Source organism: Acromyrmex echinatior, chromosome 8 (assembly GCF_024713525.1).
Source record: "Acromyrmex echinatior isolate Ae372 chromosome 8, ASM2471352v2, whole genome shotgun sequence".
NCBI lineage: Eukaryota > Metazoa > Arthropoda > Insecta > Hymenoptera > Formicidae > Acromyrmex > Acromyrmex echinatior.
The window spans coordinates 7,764,001-7,780,031 of NC_141859.1; the positions used below are offsets into that span (position 1 = coordinate 7,764,001).

General features: G+C 32.2%; 1 protein-coding gene and 1 long non-coding RNA gene across 2 annotated transcripts in view; both read right to left on the reverse strand.

The window, feature by feature from the left end:
* The window catches only part of LOC105142951 (limbic system-associated membrane protein), a 237,547-nt gene that overhangs the window by 8,991 nt on the left and 212,525 nt on the right, over positions 1-16,031 (reverse strand). The window contains exons 7-8 of the mRNA XM_011050881.2: positions 7,227-7,376; positions 6,331-6,369 (exon numbers count right to left, since the gene is read on the reverse strand). Of these exons, the coding sequence (XP_011049183.1) occupies positions 6,331-6,369; positions 7,227-7,376 (189 nt within the window). The remainder of the gene's footprint in view (positions 1-6,330; positions 6,370-7,226; positions 7,377-16,031) is intronic.
* LOC147908725 (uncharacterized) lies at positions 1,029-6,324 on the reverse strand. Its single transcript, XR_015545941.1, has 2 exons — positions 3,336-6,324; positions 1,029-2,959 (listed from the first exon to the last, which is right to left on the reverse strand). It is a non-coding gene; the product is annotated as an uncharacterized LOC147908725 (long non-coding RNA).

Here is a 16,031-nt window from a genome sequence, read left to right on the forward strand (position 1 = left end):
TCAAGAGATTGAATTACTACTGCTTGTTTAATATCTAACAGTGTGGAGAGAATATTGTTTCTAACTAGCTCTCTATTTGTCATAAAGCTGAACCTTATTAAGATGCAATTTTTCATTTATTCATATAAGCTTCTTAATTTAATTGTTAATTTAAATTTACAGTTTTAACTTTAATGAATTTTTAACAATTGACCTTTTCCCATTTTTAATAATCAATTCAATCTTTTAACAATTTGACTTTTTGATTATATGAATAAAAAATCCTATACTTAGTGACCACCTTACTTTTCTTACGTAAGTATAATAAGCACTATAAGAAGAGGAATCAAATCGGGATGAAATCTGTGATACGATTGTTCCAATATATTATATAAATGATTGTAAATAAACATTCACACATGGATAACTACGTTTGCTCTTACAGGCTTTTTTTCTAGCTTTTTAATTATAAACAAAGTTGTAACGAACTGATTTATGAAAAGGCGTCAGTCACTACGTATATGCCGAATTAATTCGTGTTTATATATCGCGTTTATATCCCATTATCTTGCACGTCGCGTTGCGGCGACTGCATAAAGACTCGCGATGAAATCGTATTCCGCGACCGAGAGGAGTCCGTGTGGCCGTAAAAACATCGATTAGCCATAAAGCGAAGACGGGGCGAGATGTTTAAAGTTTTCCCGTTGCGAAATGAACCATTAAAGCAGCGAGAGAAGACTCTCAAGCGCCTTGGAACTATATCGCGACCGACGAGAGTGCCTTAAAGCACGTGCTTCAAAGACTGAGTTTTATATCGACGTTTTTCATCCTGATATAGTACGTATACGCGGCAGTTATATTACATTATAACAGTACGATAGAGAAGACGCATAACAATGTCTCAACGCCGAATAAACATTTTTATATCCTTGCCGTTTTTCCAGTCATAATCATCGAAACTGATAACTGTTAACTAGTAATGCAGTGTAACAAATTTTTATCAATTTTTTTTGTTTCTCATCAAGTATAATGGGTATTTCTTGTAGAGCTTTTTATACTGATTTAGAGAATAGATTTTCAAAAAATTTCATCATTTTTTATTTTTTTAAAAACTTCGTTTTAAGAATTTCTTATATAATAACGCAAATTTATAATATATGTAGATAATATATAGCTATAAAAAATTTAAATATTTTTTTACAATGAACGAAAGTGAATGTAATGGTATGAAACCCTTCTTATTGTTTATGTTTTTAAATAATGTATTAAAATAATAAAATTTATTAGCGATATTTAATACAAAAAAATTACACTAATTTAGAAAGTTTCTGTTTTTCAATACCTGAATAGTGATTCTTATGTATTTTATTCCGTAAAGGAAAAGAAAAGAAGTTATAAAAAGAAATTTAGATTTCTAAAATTTTTTCAAAAATAGAGTCCTTGATTTCTTGAAATATGTGGGTGATAGAATTTAACCTTATATTCTTTTTGAGCTTTTAAGAATCCTTACGATGCAGTGTAATTATTTGGTAGATTATTTGCAAGGTACAATATATTCAAAACATTCGATTCATGAGAGCTTAAAACAGGATTGGAAGTTTACAAAAATATAGACTGGTATATTGTTCCTTTGTGCAATGTTTCGACGATGAATACATTTTGCAACGGAAAGAGAAAAAGCCCAACGTAGATAACAAAATACTTTACGTGCGCTTAGTTAATACTCGGGCAGAGCACAACGAAATACAGTGAAGCACGGTACGGCACGGCGCACTGACATGTAATTTACCATCTCCTTTGAGGGGCCGATGTATTGTTCCACAAAGCTCTTCCTGTATTATTATCTCTTTGAATACATCAGCGTACTCGAAATACCGCGTTGAGAGAGAGAAGAGAGTCTTTCGCGAATTGGTACTCTAAAGTCTAAACGTCTCTCCCGCCATTTTGTCCCTTTCAATACTCATTTGCAAACTAAAAATAAATTCAGTAATATTATATCCATTATTATATTAAATACTTTATATTAAATAAATGTACGATATTATTAGGAAATTTAAGCGAGATCGAATATTTTACCATTAATTTTTAAACATGCCCAACATATTTTTATCATGTTACAGCATTAGAGCAGTTGTAGTTTTTAAGGGTCAGGTGTATATAATCTCTGCAAAAAGTTAACTGGAATTGAAAATTTATACTTTCCACATAAAAATATACATTGGAAACAGTTCAATAAGGTCAATATTTATATTTAATAATACAATTTTATAATTTAAATGAAAATTTCCTTATTTTATTTTAATTACTTTTTAAAAATATGTTTACTGCTTATTGAAATAATATTTGATCCAGGTTCTAAATAGCCGCCTAACTAACTAAATAATCGCCTTTTGTATTACTTTCAAATATAATATAGAAAACTTTGTAATTTTTTCATAACCTTTTCATTTTTTGTTAAAAAAAAATACATGTAATATATTCTTAAAATCTTAAAAAAATACATATTTTTCCATATAAAACGATGTATAATGATATATATATGTATAAGCTGCTAAAACCGCAACTTTCCAAAGTGCCCCTTTTTTTTAATCTTCCCGATGTTGAATATTCTTTTTCCAACTTTTATTTCTCTAACGGATATGCGCCAGGTTACTTAGGGAAAAGTATGTTACGCACAACCTCGAGACGTTAACGCGACGTGCAAGAGGAAAGCCGAAGGTGGAGAGGCGGTCCCTTTGCGGGGAAAACTTTGGTTTTGCCCTTTTTCTATCACGATGAAAAGCAGGTTGGCGCGATAGGTGCAGGAGCCGAAACGTTATTCATCCGGGTCTCTTTAAAAAGTCGTTTCTCTAAACGTCTATCTCCGCTATCGTAGATATATGCGCGCGAACATACATTCTGTGCATTCTGCATCAAGCTTGCATGAAGCTCGATGCCGACTTTTGTGCGTATTTCTCTCGTGACCAGCACTGTACATCAGCTGTAACCAAGGTGGCACATTTTGAGAGGCAATAATTTTCGAAAGAATTTTTCTAGTTAAAATAATGTTCATAGATGAAATCACTAGACAAAATAATTTAAAATCACTAGACAAAATAATTCATAGTTAGCGCAATGTATAGCGCATAAAGAAAAATTAAATGTGCTTTCTGTTCTTATTGTGGAAAATATACTTATTATTTTATTAATTTGTGTAATCTTATTGTATGTTTTTTTTTGTTATTTTTATCCTTTAAATAAATAAAATATTTTTTAAAGATCTCGAAAAAATTAATTTTTTAATTAATATAATTACTAAAAAAATTTACCCAGGTGACATTACATTTTTTTAAAAGAACGCTCAAAATATTTCGTACGTGCAAGATGAGTTAATGTGACCCTGCTCGCAACAACGATCTGTCGAGATGTAAATGGTCGGTCGGCTGGTCAGCTAGTCGGCTGGTCAGTTCACGAAACCCGACACGATGACTTCTATTCATCCGCGATTTCATGCTGAAATAGTGTCGACCCCTCTCTTAAAGCCTCCGCGCTCGATGCTGGAGAAGCTCGAAGTTGGTCGGATGGAAAACTTGAAATGCCTTAACAAGCGCGGGTGACACAGATTCGCGCGAACGTGCCGCTTTTGAATTTGCGTTCTCCACGATGGTTCGTGTACACGCTTCCCATTACGATATTGTTAATAGAAATTACATTCCCAGAATCGCGGCGATGTTTGAGAGCGTACCGGAAAATAATAAGCGTTTGCATTGCATTTTAGAATTATTAGACTGTATCCTCGAAAATATATTTTTGTCTGCTTAATGTTTACTCATATACAATATACAATATTTGGCAGTGTCATGAGAAATATTATTTACAAAACACAAAAAATATTATTTACAAAACACTTCTCGAAGTTGAAAAAATATAAATTTACTCATTTCTTATGAAAGAATATTTCGAAAACATAGAAGGTGCAAAACAATACTAGAAATATTATTCAAGTGTCTTACGCCGATTTGTTTTTCTTAAAAAAATCTTATCATAAGATTTTTCAAAATTGGCGCAGCATGGAACGTGTTAATAAGATTTTTATTAATATATTTCATATCGCGCCAATTTTAAATGATTGTAAGTGACTGAGCGCCTGATTATAAGTGACTACGCTGCATGGACATCATAATATTTTTATTTGTGTTTGTTAAATAACTTATATTTGTTAAATAACTTATATTTCATAATTAAAAATAATTATTATTAGCAATAATAAACAATTTATTAAAATTTATATTAAAATTATTATTATAAAGAAGAATAGTTTAAGTTTACCAATTAGTTTACCATTATTGCATCATATATTATAATAATATGTCCATGTATAATATCAAAAATTACTTAATTACATTTCTTTTTATAGCTACAATATCAAACGTCCAGTGTGGATCATTGATGACTGACGTGTTGCGTCAGTTATCGATGATTCACGCTGAAACGTGTTAAATATTACAAGTTATAACAAACACATTTTTTTATACTTGTTCAATCTCAAAAGATATCGCAAGAGATAAAACACCTCTAAAAAGTTTTATGGCTAAAATCCTTTCTCGGTAAAATCTCCGAAACTATATATTGTATCGAAAAATTAGATAAAATTGATTCAATTTTTATTATAAAATCAAATTGCGCAATAATAAAATTTTATTTATTGTTCTTTTTTTTCTCAGTTTCCAATCAATTTTTACAAAGCTTATTATTATTATTTAATTTATTCTACGATAAAAAGCAAATAAACGTTAAAATAGTTTAAAATAGTTTTTTCGGTGCACTTTTAAAAGATGTTTTATCCTTTTTTTTTTAATTTGAAATTGGGCACGTATAAAAAACTATATGTACAAAATATAAAAATCTCTTAGATTTGTATTTCTGCAATTTAAAATAAAAAAATCTCTTAGACATTTACATAAAAAAATGAACAAATTAACGTTAAATATTTGGATAATAATTTTTGTAAAAGATTGTACACAAGCACAATGTTCAGTTATATAATGTCAAAAAATTTGTTTCCGTGGTTCAACTCAAACAGAGAGCATGATGCGCGGATCCGATCGCACAACTGGCTACTCGATCTAATTAATCAGCGACCCGTTCGTCCGCCACAAGTACACTGCGCTTCATCATTCAAAAAGTACCTCTCAATACAAAGCGAGCAGTAAGGGCGGACGATCGATTTATATTTCGTGCAACGAAATTGAAATGAAGCGGTTAATTAATTAATGGCTTAGTATCTCTACGAAGTCCTTCCATTGAAATTCATAAAGCAATTTCGAAATTAAGTCGCGAGTCCCTTCATCTCTTTAGGGTTTCTCCTCATTAGTGCAAAATTCCTGATATGGCAGATGCGTGTAATTTTTGTAAAAGTACTTTGCGATATTATATTACAATAATACATTAAAAAGTTTCATGTAAAATTATAAATTATAAATTATAGCAGGTAATTTTGAATGTTACTATTAAAGATGTATATATTTACACACGTAAATAAAGTTGCAACTTATAAATACAATTATTATTTTTTATAATTAAATAATTAAATAATTTAACAATTCAATAATTAAACAACTTGCAAAAGTAAGTTTACAATTAAAATTAAGTTTATAGAAATATTTACGTAATGATTCGCTAATAAATTTTTAATACAATTTTTCTTAAATGTCATATATGATTGCGATCACATTCATGCTCACAATACTTATGGAATCATTTCATCCTTGTTGTTTATCAAAATTAAAGGAAACAAATGATGCTCATAAGTTAACAACATAAATTGCAGCTAATATATCGATATATACGAATGTAAAAATGTAAGTATATATATAATATTACTATTAAAATATTACAACAATCCGTACAATCACACAAAAAATATAAAATATACTAAATTATTATATTGTTATTTTCCGTCTAATATAAAGATACACTTACACAATTAAACCAAAGCTACACAATGCAATTTTTCATGCTAGATCGCATGCGACGTAAATTACTAGACTAGAAATTCTGCGATCTGTGTGGTGCAATTCTAGTAATTTACTAAATCGCGTGCAATCTAGCACGAAAAATCGCATTAATTAATGTACCTCGAATTTTAGAAATAAAAATACCAATTTTTGTAAAAATGCACAATTTTATGTATTTCCACTATAAACTGTGTAATTTTTATATATATTATTTATGTAATTTTACATACTTTTTTTATACTTTTATACTACAAAATCTTGCACACTAATTTCGCTGCACGAAAAGTTATTCTTTATGTAAAAAACAAGATTTACTCTCTTTCGGGCAACTGTGTAAGTAGAAAATGCTACTTACCTTTGTACTTGGTGATGCTGGAATTGGAGCCCGATATTGCTGAAAAGTAAATAACAGCGTTCAATATTATTCAAACGACGCTACATCGTATAGTTCAAAATGACGTCAGATATTTAAAGCGTGAGTTGAAGAATCTCTCAAGCCGCATGGATCTTTAGAAAGAGGACAGCTCGATAAGGCCCGGCGGCAACAGCTAAGAAATAACGAGTCGAGCAATAACACGCGCTAGTCTTTTCAAGTCACACTTTCTAACTCGCGACTTTGTTTATACGCTGCCCTAACTCACGGAGGTTCTGACTCCTTGTTATCTTTCACTTTACGGGTGTAAACAATTTCCACGGGTCGCAAGTACGCCTCGTCTATTTTCAGGATCCGGGCGATTCGCGTACTTTAGCGAATATTACTCGCGACTCTAAGTACAGCGCGAAATGTTGAAGTACGTCCGACAAACTTTTCCCGTGATTCCGAACCGAGATCTTCGTCCTTTCGCGCCACACGGCCGCCAGAGAATATTTTTGCGAAATATTGTTTTATTCATAAGCGCGCAGGCGCTTTTTAAGAATATAAGGTCTTGGCCTTGCCTCGCGCTCCCCCGGGATTTCAGTCGCTATCTCAGTAAAAATTCCAACTATTTTAACGCAGCTGCTGCTTAATAAGCTGCAGCCAGCAGCACGCGAGTGAGCCACACGGCGCCGCTGTTTTGTCGAATCCGAAGTACGGCCTCGCGAAGTATCCCGCATAACGGCGTACAATGCAATTTTACTACAATTTATTCCACGGAATTCCCTGGCGCGGTGTGACGTATTAGTTTCTACGAGACAACGGTTATTACGCGAGGTCGTTAATACACGGTGCAGTGAGAAAAAATTTCAGAGATGCTATAGTTATATACTTACGATAGACCTTAATGCTGCCGTCAGTGTCGCCCAACGAGTTCCTGGATACACATTTATACGAGCCGTAATCCGTCGGACTGACGGAGTTTATCGTCAGCCTCATGTGTATTTTGTACGCGTTATCTTTCAGCACTGGATCGTATTTTCCTCCTGCAAACAGATCGCAATCCCAGTCAGTAATACGCTGTGCAGTTTTATTTGTCGTGTTTTTTTTTTCATTTTTCATTATCGTTAGAATAAATGATGCCCGCGGTAGTCGCGCCGGATTACGTCGATCGAGTTAGAGCGATATATATATTATATATATATATATACACACCTGCTCTCTTTTCTCTCTCTCTTTCTAAAAAAAAAAAAAGAAATGATGATGTGCGTAGACATTATATCTATGCTCTTTGTCCCAATTCCAGAAAAAAATCACGCTTAAATCAACTAGACGCGCCAGCGCGCATACCGAAATAAAAAAAAAATTAAAACAAAAAATAACAACAAAAAAAAACATTCGCTTTCCCGTCATGTGCTGTCAGTCACCGTTTGCCCGGGGTTACCTGTCATTCCCTTGACGTGATTTACTCTTTCGGGTGGAGCTTGAAAATAGAAGTACGACAGGATCGCGGGTATTTTTATCGGAATATGCGGCGGTAATCGAAGGCTTTTAAATAACCGTCCGTCCTTCGCGCGCATCCATGGTATGTGGGTCAACTGGCGTGGTGACAATACGCGAAAAATCTCATAGAAATAATTCAACTGACGGTACGCCTTTGGGACAATAGCGACGGTCGGATGGGAAAACCGGAATTCAACGAAGAGGCCTATTTCCTAATTATTTCCTGCCTCGAGAAGTCGATCGAGCGATTTAATAAGTGGCGGGCGCGATCTATTTGGACGACAGCCGTGTCTCGTGAAACTCTTTTTCTCTTCGTCCCCCGTGATTGATTTTACGGACGTGAGTTTTTCGATACTCCCCGCCCGTCATGAAAGTTTAAGCAGCGCAATGTAACAAAACGTGTGGACAAAACATACGTTTTCCGTTACACATAATTAAATTTCTTTATCGTCGTGAAAGATTGATGTGGGGATTTCGTTCGCGAGTTTCGAGAATTATTGTCCACTTGTCCCTCGTTCGGGAATAAACGTGACTATAAATTTTAAATTGACTTTGCGGAGATATACGAGATCCACGGGATGAAAACAGATCGAAAATCACTAATGCTTTTTTTTTTTATTGAAATGATGCGCCGCAAAGCGATTATCCGATAATTTTGCAAATATCTATTCTCCTATGATCTCCATTCGCTATATGCAATTTGTCAATTTACGATTCTCATCAAATCCCGTAAACGTGGTCGTAATAACATGAAATTGTGAATATCAACATTCGCGATCACGGAAAGCGCATTATCCGTTCCGAATCCATTCGAAGACGAATCCAAAGTACGTTTCAGTTCAACGATTGTATCTCTTTTATTGTTCTGTTTTGCATTCCGTGCTGACGCCTTTCGCGCGACATCACGCCCGGAAAACGCCGTTTGTGATCTTCTTCTGGACCGAGAACCGGAAGCGCCGTTGAATGGCGCCGTTCGAAACCGAAATCACGTTAACTTAAGACCGCCGCGCGTCGAATATCGAAATAGTCGCGACGCGACGTACCGGCGTACCATCTTCCGGACTGATTGAACTATTGTGACGTTACCTTCGACAGCCATGAGTATTCGCAGACGACTGTCGAATCTGAACGGGCCGTTTCCGACCCGAAATCGAACGCCATTTATTACGAACGCCGATCGGCAGCCGGGCGATTTGCCAACCGTTTTGATAAAACGTAGGATCTTAGATGCTCGGATCGATTATGCGAGTTGTGTCACACGAAGCAAATGCGAAGCATAGAAATCTTGACCCTCGACGGCGACGACTTGAAATTGTAGCTTCGAATTCAAAGATGATTTCCGGCATTTTGAATGGTATATAGACGCGTGCGGTATTGTCGAATGACTCGTTCGAGGTATTGAAAAGCGAAAAGTATAAGAAAAATTCGAAAATGTCTATCACGAGGATATCTTGGAAAGGACTGACTCGCACAGTTAGAAAATTTATGTTAAATTTGACACATTTCATGTGCCCTAAACTTTGTATTAATCCAACACGACATAAATATAGATGTTTTCTCTTTAGAAAACACAGTTGATATAAACGCCGTTCTATCCCTCTAAGCATACAATGAATGATAAAGACTGAATGAGTGAATGACATTAATTGCGTTGACTGTAATTCCTAAAAGAAAAACAGCCTATATTAGAAAGTAACATAAATATTATGTAAAATATGATGTAAAAGTTAATATGATAAATTAACATAAAAATATAATACTGAAACAATTTGTACGCAGTTGAAAAATTTGTATTAAATTTAACACATTTTACATGTCCCGAATTTTTATATTAATACAAGATAAACATGTTAGAAAATAACACAAATATTATGTAAAAAAATTAACACAAAAAACGTAAAATTTTATAAGCAATAATATGTCTTTATTAAAATTAACATTGTAATATGTTAAATTAATATGTTTCAATAAATTTAACATTTATATAACATTATATTAATATGTTTTATTCATCATATTCATATTTTATAGAATTTATGTTTTAAAAAATATTATTTTTATATCAATTGGTCATTTATTCATAAAATGTGTTATTTTAACACTAATATATGTTGAACACTTTCTCATGACTCTTGTATTTAGCATTACTGCATATCAGTTCAACATAAAATGTTCAAATAACACAATCATATTATGTTAAATTAATATTCTGATATATTAAAAATTTAACATGAAAATTTTAACAAGGACCGGTTTTAATACAAATACAAATTTTGTTTACTATGTACATTCGATCGAAGTATATTGAATCACCATCAGTTGCTGATCAATAAAATGAAGAATTTCTGAATTATGCCAACAAACTCCTATGTACCGAGGATTTACGCAAACTGTCTGAACTGCAATTTTATCATCTCGCAAGTTAATGTTTAACATTTGGCGAATATAACGAGCAAAAGCGAAATAACGCCCTTTAATACTACTCGAGTCAGCCGACTTTTCTACTCTTTAAGAACTCTACCAAATCGCTGCAAAGTCCTCGTGTACGAGTGCTTAAAAAAGAAAAAAACAAGAAACTTTCTTTTCGTGCCGTTTCATAGGTAAGAGAAAATTATTGAGATGACAAATGCTTTTGTAAAAATTGCTTGCCTCGATGTTAGAAATTTGGTGATGGCTGTGTAGCGTTCCGTTTCTTTCCGAGAGAAAAATTCCGTTTCTATTATACGTGCTATTGGCGTGAACGATTTAGAGGTGATTCGGTTTGTATAGGATAAAACTTGAATTATACAGAGTGAGTTGCCAGAAAATGTAGGTTATTGAAACCGCCCTGGTAGAAATAGCGCTATGAATATTGGAATACTTAATGAAAATGGTTGCATTTTTATAAGTTTTTATTTTTATACCTAAGATATCAAGAAGTTATCGTTTTAATTTTAATTTATTGGTAACAAAAATATAACAAAGATCGAGATCGGATATTACATCCATTTATATTCTATTATATACTAAAAAAGAAGATTTTAAGTATCTAAAAATTTAGATTAAAAATAATTCTGTTGAATAATCAAAATAAAAAAAATTAGAGCACTATAGAATGCTGAAATATTGATGAAATGCTGCAAAAAGTTTTAACAGACTAACTACATAATTATATTTTCTAAATAAAATTATTTTCAGATCTGCATTAGATAACTTTTAAATACTTTAGCAAAATTATTCTTTTCCTTATTCTAATTTATAGATATTATTAATTTTACGATTGTTTATTGACTTTTCTTTTTAAAAATTACAGCTGAAACATTTATATTAACTTGTTATTTTTTATTCATATTTTTATTGATTTATTTAAGAATAAATGAAACTTTTATTATATATAATACCATACATTTTGTAGCTTATATCTTTTTTCATTTTCTTTTCTTATTTCCATTACATTCCATTTAAGGTATGCAAATTTGTACGAAGCAAATTTTTTATGTACACACGTGTGAGGCGCAATTTGATTGTAAGAAAGATATATAAAGCGAAATGATTCCTTATTTGATTGACCAATCGTTTCTCCCTCGTGGAACATCACGGTATTTCTAGGTTTGACGTCGCCACCAAGAACTATTTCCGATCTAAACGGCCGAGTTCGACACTATCTACCGTAGCATCGATCACGGTACGTCTTGTTAAAACGCGTGAAATCGCCTCCAATCATTTTTCCAGTCACGCCATTCGTACATGCATTCCGTATGCCCTTCCGGCTCGCAATTTATTTCTCACCTTCTGGCGCATAATCGCCAAGGCGAATATATTACCTCCGTTGTTTGCGGCGTCTCCCATCGATGTAATCTCGTGAAGAATAACTTAACGGTCCAACGACAGAAACAAACGTCAGCCCGTATTAGCTTTGATCACGTTCGTGGCCAAATAGTCGAGTGCAAAAAAGGAGAAATGCGGGACGTGCAATCTCGTGGATTCTGACATGAGCTCGGTCAAAAGCGAGCGAGAAATGAAATTTTCACAATCACGGTTCGTACCATCGGTTCTGTTTATTTGAATGCTTTCAATTAGACGCAAATGGAAATTGGCCGAAGAAATGAAAGAAAACACAGGATGCACGAACGTACAATTCGCATGGAACGTTTTCGCCGCCCCGAGGCCAACCCCGATCGGCCCTTCATGCCGTAGTGCACTACACAGTAACGAATACGTAACATAAAAAAGGACAAACAAAATAGCCCTTTGGCTCTCGAAAAAATTGACAGCGATCTTCCGGGAAGATTTAATCTGCAGATCCGAAAGTTTCTACCTGGTTTTCCGTCGTGACTGTATAAATTAATGAAACCATTTACATTTCGATGTGTGTTGATTAAATTTTTATTTGACCTTTATTTGATCTTTGATGTTCACTTAAGTAAATTATTTCATTTCAACGACAAATTTTTATTTTAGCACTTGACGTATTAATTTATTCCTTATTATATTATTTTAATTATGAGTTTTTACATCAATACCAACAAAATCTCAGTTATTAATTAATCTTGTTTTCTGATTTGCATTCTGGTTTTTCACTCAGCTTAACAAATACCTCGTAAACACCAATTAAAAGTAACATAACATCAACGTTATAATTTTATACTCAACAACATAATTATTATGTGTATACAACATGTGTATAGTTCAATACCTTTATATTGTTGAGTATAAAATTATAATATCGATGTTATGTTACTTATAGTTGGTGCTTATTAGATAGTGGATGAGGCATTTCTATATTATTGGAAGTTTTTAAAGATACTTCATTTGATATCGAAAACACATAAATTCTCTAAATATCATTAAAGATGGCTGGAATGAAATCGAAATATTCGATTTTCCGATATAATCATGAAGTAAATAGGGTAAAGCGAAATAATTTGGAGAAGTTAATAGATAAAAGATTGAAGTTGTGCATAATATATGTATTCAATTAAACATACAAAATATACGATATTGATACGATCCAAATAATTTATATGTTTAATGGAATACACTATGTACAACTTCAATCTTTCGTACAATTTGAAAATTTCCGTTAATCTATCCAAGTCACCTCTTTATCCTGTATTCTTCACTGAAAATCTTCGCGCACTGATTACCGTGTGATTACATTCATTATTTGCCTTTTATTTTGTCTTTAATGTTTCACACTATTTAGTACGAAAAAAAATCTTCCACTTTTCGTATCGCATAATTTATCGGACGGGAAGTGAATTTTATACGCGACGGTGTTTACGCGATCAAAATTTAACTTTTATCCCCCTCGTTTCGCTTTACTGCTATTAATCCCATTACTATTGATCAGCGCACGCTCAGCAATGCATAAAGAACGATATCTTTAAATTCTCCTATGAAAAGAAATCCTTTAATGCCATTTTATCCATGAATCTAATCTAGAAGTTAATTCCTTAAATGAGTTTCTACCGGAGAAACACGGCGCTGCTTTTAATTTACACGGCGGTTCGGCCTTGTATATCTTCGAAATAGATACAGGAGAAAGGGAGGGGGGGAGGGGGGGGGAGGAATATGGCGATTACAAGAGGCAATCTAGTTTTTAATACCGTTAGATTTATTTATTTAAGCAGTATCAGCCGCGTGCGCGCGAACATCTCGCGCGGCTCCTTCTTTCGGGTCGTTTATTCGACCGGAATTAGCCTCTGAATAATGCATGCGAATCCCGGTAGCACGTTAAAGGTATAACACGATTTTATCTGGTATTTATGAGGAAGGCTAAGGACGCGACGAGTGTGTATAAACGCCAAACATGGCTGAGATCGCCCTTTTCTGCGCCGACCGTTATTACATCACCTCTGTGGTTAGCATTTGCATCTGTATCGAACGCAATAATGTTGCGCACAATGTGAGTTTTGACCCTTTCCTCCCTTCACCGATCGTATTAACACATAAATCCCGTGTCCGAAGATTTCTGTCAGCTGTTTAAATGGAAGCTGGAAAGCCATAAGCATATCTCGTACACCTACAATAATGCAGGATAATTATGTTAGCAGTAAACTGCAGAGTTTACAACGTAATTTTCCGCACATACACGGTAAAAACTTTTATATTTAGATAAATTATTTAGAAAAAAAATTTTATATTTAGATTAAAACCCATCACTATTAAAATTTTTGTTCAATTTTTTAACATATTCGATTGATTAATTTCAAATGTGATTATGTTATTTAAACATTTTATGTTACATTAGTATTCAATTATATTCTTTAAAATAACACAATTTATAATTTAATGAATAATAAACATAAAAATAATGTAAAATGTCATTCTAAGATAAATAAATGAATGAATAAATTTTAAAATAAATATGTTAAATATATAAATTTTAATTTTACTGTGAACTGTATTAATTTAGCATATCGTTCTCTTTGAAAGTGACACAATTTAAAAAATGTGATATTCGAGTTAAGACATAATAAAAAAATTTGGATTAAAAATATATTTTCACGAGTCCCAAATAATTCATTCAAATTTTTGTGTCAATTTAACATAAAAAAATAAATAAAAAGTAAAAAATGTTATGTAAAAAATTAACACAAAAAGTACTAACAATTTGTAAATAAATAATTTGTAAAGTGGAAGCATATTTTTCAGTAAAATTAACATTTATGATATGTTAAATCAACACATATTTTAATTATTCATCTTAGAATATAAATTTCAAAGTATGTTATTTTCAATCGTAGGGTGATATTTTTCAATAAGTTATTTACAGGTTCTTATGATGCTAGTAGCATTATTTATTAAATCTATTAATTTAATTGAGATTATTATTTCATTATTTATACTTGTGTTTTTCAAGTCCGACAAACCGAATTATGTGATGCTGTCTATAAAACTGCTCTTTTTTATTTGTCTTTATATAAGCATATGAATATTATTAAGCATCAAGACCTGCTTTGACCGAAAATAGCTCTCTCTCTCTCTCTCTCTCTCTCTCTCTCTCTCTCTCTCATTTGTGTTTAAATGCTTCTCAATCTATTTTACTTTAATAATATATTATTTTTATGCATTTTTGATTCACATAAATTGTATTGTGGTGATTATATTGTCACGACGGTCGCCGCAAGCCGAGCGTACAAGTTCGCAGAAACTTATGTACACGGATTCGCGATGCATATACATACTTAACGCATGTACGGAGATTGCTTGTGAAGCAAAAGCAAAAGATTTTTGAACTCATCAATTTCTTTTGATATGTCTTGACTCGTTTCTTGGTATTGTTCGGGCATTTAAAAGCGAAATAAATTGTATAAAGCGTCTGCAATAATATCTCGTATTTGAATCCGCATAAGTTAATTCTTTAAACGATTGTTATCTGCGAAATTAATAGTATTATTTAAATACAAATACAGAGTAATAATGTCGACAAATAATAGGATACGTGAAAAAATATTATGATTTTGTAAGACGTCTGGAGAGAAGGCCAGCAATCAAGATGGGAGAGAAAAAGTCGACACCGAGACACGCTTAATGTCAAACGAGCTCTTAAATCAGCTGTTCAGTAAAAATTGTAACGTAAAATTACTGAATACTGCAAAAATTCTTTCGACTAAATCCGCATTCCTAAAGTATTATTTTAACATTAGAATAAAATGTCAATTTAGAAAAAATATTTAAATAACATAATCACATATTATTAAAACTCGAATATGTTAAAAATTGAACACAAAATTTTGACAAAGTTAACTTGATGATCGTTTCCGACACAAATACAAAATATTTTCCTTCTGTGTAGATGAATGAATCAAGATTACTCTATCAATCGTTAAAAGATTAAATTTATTTTTATAATCCATCCGTCAAATTAACACTTTATAAGATTTTTTAAGAGATCATAATCAAACTTTTACAAAAGTAATACATTTAAGTCACATTATTTTTTTTTAAACAAAAAGGACAATCTTCTACAGACAATATTTGAAATTAAAATAAATTTTAGTGATCAAAGTTTAAAGAAGAAATTATTTTATTTTGAATTTTATCATTTTAATTGATCAAGATAAATATAATATCAATATCTATAAACTACAGATAATACTTCAAGTATTACTTGTGTGACTTTTGATAAATTATTTTGGATTTGTTATAATTTTGTAAGATATCGAAATTTAAAAAATATATTTTTTTTTAAAGATTGTGCAATAAAAATAACA